Source organism: Panulirus ornatus, chromosome 17, assembly GCF_036320965.1.
Source record: "Panulirus ornatus isolate Po-2019 chromosome 17, ASM3632096v1, whole genome shotgun sequence".
Lineage (NCBI taxonomy): Eukaryota > Metazoa > Arthropoda > Malacostraca > Decapoda > Palinuridae > Panulirus > Panulirus ornatus.
The window spans coordinates 48,687,495-48,688,981 of record NC_092240.1 but is presented as its reverse complement, the minus strand read 5'-3'; the positions used below and the strand labels follow the sequence as shown (position 1 = coordinate 48,688,981).

Sequence of the window (1,487 nt, the reverse complement as noted above, 5' to 3'; positions counted from 1 at the left end):
AGTTTGTGAAAGAAATGATGGGGCAGTTTGTGAAAGAAATGATGGGGCAGTTTATGAAAGAAATGATGAGGCAGTTTATGAAAGAAATGATGAGGCAGTTTGTGAAAGAAATGATGGGGCAGTTTATGAAAGAAATGATGGGGCAGTTTGTGAAAGAAATAATGGGGCAGTTTGTGAAAGAAGTGATGGGTCAGTTTGTTAAAGAAGTGATGGGGCAGTTTGTGAAAGAAATGATGGGGCAGTTTGTGAAAGAAATGATGGGGCAGTTTGTGAAAGAAATGATGGGGCAGTTTGTGAAAGAAATGATGGGGCAGTTTGTGAAAGAAATGATGGGGCAGTTTGTGAAAGAAATGATGGGGCAGTTTATGGAAAAAATGATGGGGCAGTTTATGAAAGAAATGATGGGGCAGTTTGTGAAAGAAATGATGGGGCAGTTTGTGAGAAATAATGGGGCTGTTTGTGAAAGAAATGATGGGGCACTTTGTGAAAGAAATAATGGGGCAGTTTATGAAAGAAATGATGAGGCAGTTTGTGAAAGAAATGATGGGGCAGTTTGTGAAAGAAATGGTGGGGCAGTTTGTGAAAGAAATGGTGGGGCAGTTTGTGAAAGAAATGATGGGGCAGTTTGTGAAAGAAGTGATGAGGCAGTTTGTGATAGAAATGATGGGGCAGTTTGTGAAAGAAATGATGGGGCAGTTTGTGAAAGAAATGATGGGGCAGTTTTTGAAAGAAGTGATGGGGCAGTTTGTGAAAGAAGTGATGGGGCAGTTTGTTAAAGAAGTGATGGGGCAGTTTGTGAAAGTGATGGGGCAGTTTGTGAAAGAAGTGATGGGTCAGTTTGTTAAAGAAGTGATGGGGCAGTTTGTGAAAGAAATGATGGGGCAGTTTGTGAAAGAAATGATGGGGCAGTTTGTGAAAGAAATGATGGGGCAGTTTGTGAAAGAAATGATGGGGCAGTTTGTGAAAGAAATGATGGGGCAGTTTGTGAAAGAAGTGATGGGGCAGTTTGTGAAAGAAGTGATGGGTCAGTTTGTTAAAGAAGTGATGGGGCAGTTTGTGAAAGAAGTGATGGAGCAGTTTGTGAAAGAAATGATGGGGCAGTATGTGAAAGAAATGATGGGGCAGTTTGTGAAAGAAGTGATGGGGCAGTTTGTGAAAGAAATGATGGGGCAGTTTGTGAAAGAAATGATGGGGCAGTTTGTGAAGGAAATGATGGGGCAGTTTGTGAAAGAAATGGTGGGGCAGTTTGTGAAAGAAATGATGGGGCAGTTTGTGAAAGAAAGGATGGAGCAGTTTTTGAAAGAAATGATGGGGCAGTTTGTGAAAGAAATGATGGGGCAGTTTGTGAAAGAAATGATGGGGCAGCGGGTTAGGTTGCCACGCGTCTCAATTCTGTAAGAAATGACTTAAAGAGAGTGGTTGAAGGGCACACAGAAACACGAGAAGGAAGACTGTGGTTTATTGGCTTCACTACATGGTCGATGAGC

At 41.8% G+C, this 1,487-nt stretch overlaps 1 protein-coding gene across 1 annotated transcript in view; it reads right to left on the bottom strand.

Moving 5' to 3' along the window:
- Positions 1–1,386: 1,386 nt before the first annotated feature.
- Positions 1,387–1,487, bottom strand: part of LOC139754438 (uncharacterized) — a 57,943-nt gene continuing 57,842 nt past the window's right edge. The window contains exon 4 of the mRNA XM_071671714.1: positions 1,387–1,392. Within this exon, the coding sequence (XP_071527815.1) occupies positions 1,387–1,392 (6 nt within the window). The remainder of the gene's footprint in view (positions 1,393–1,487) is intronic.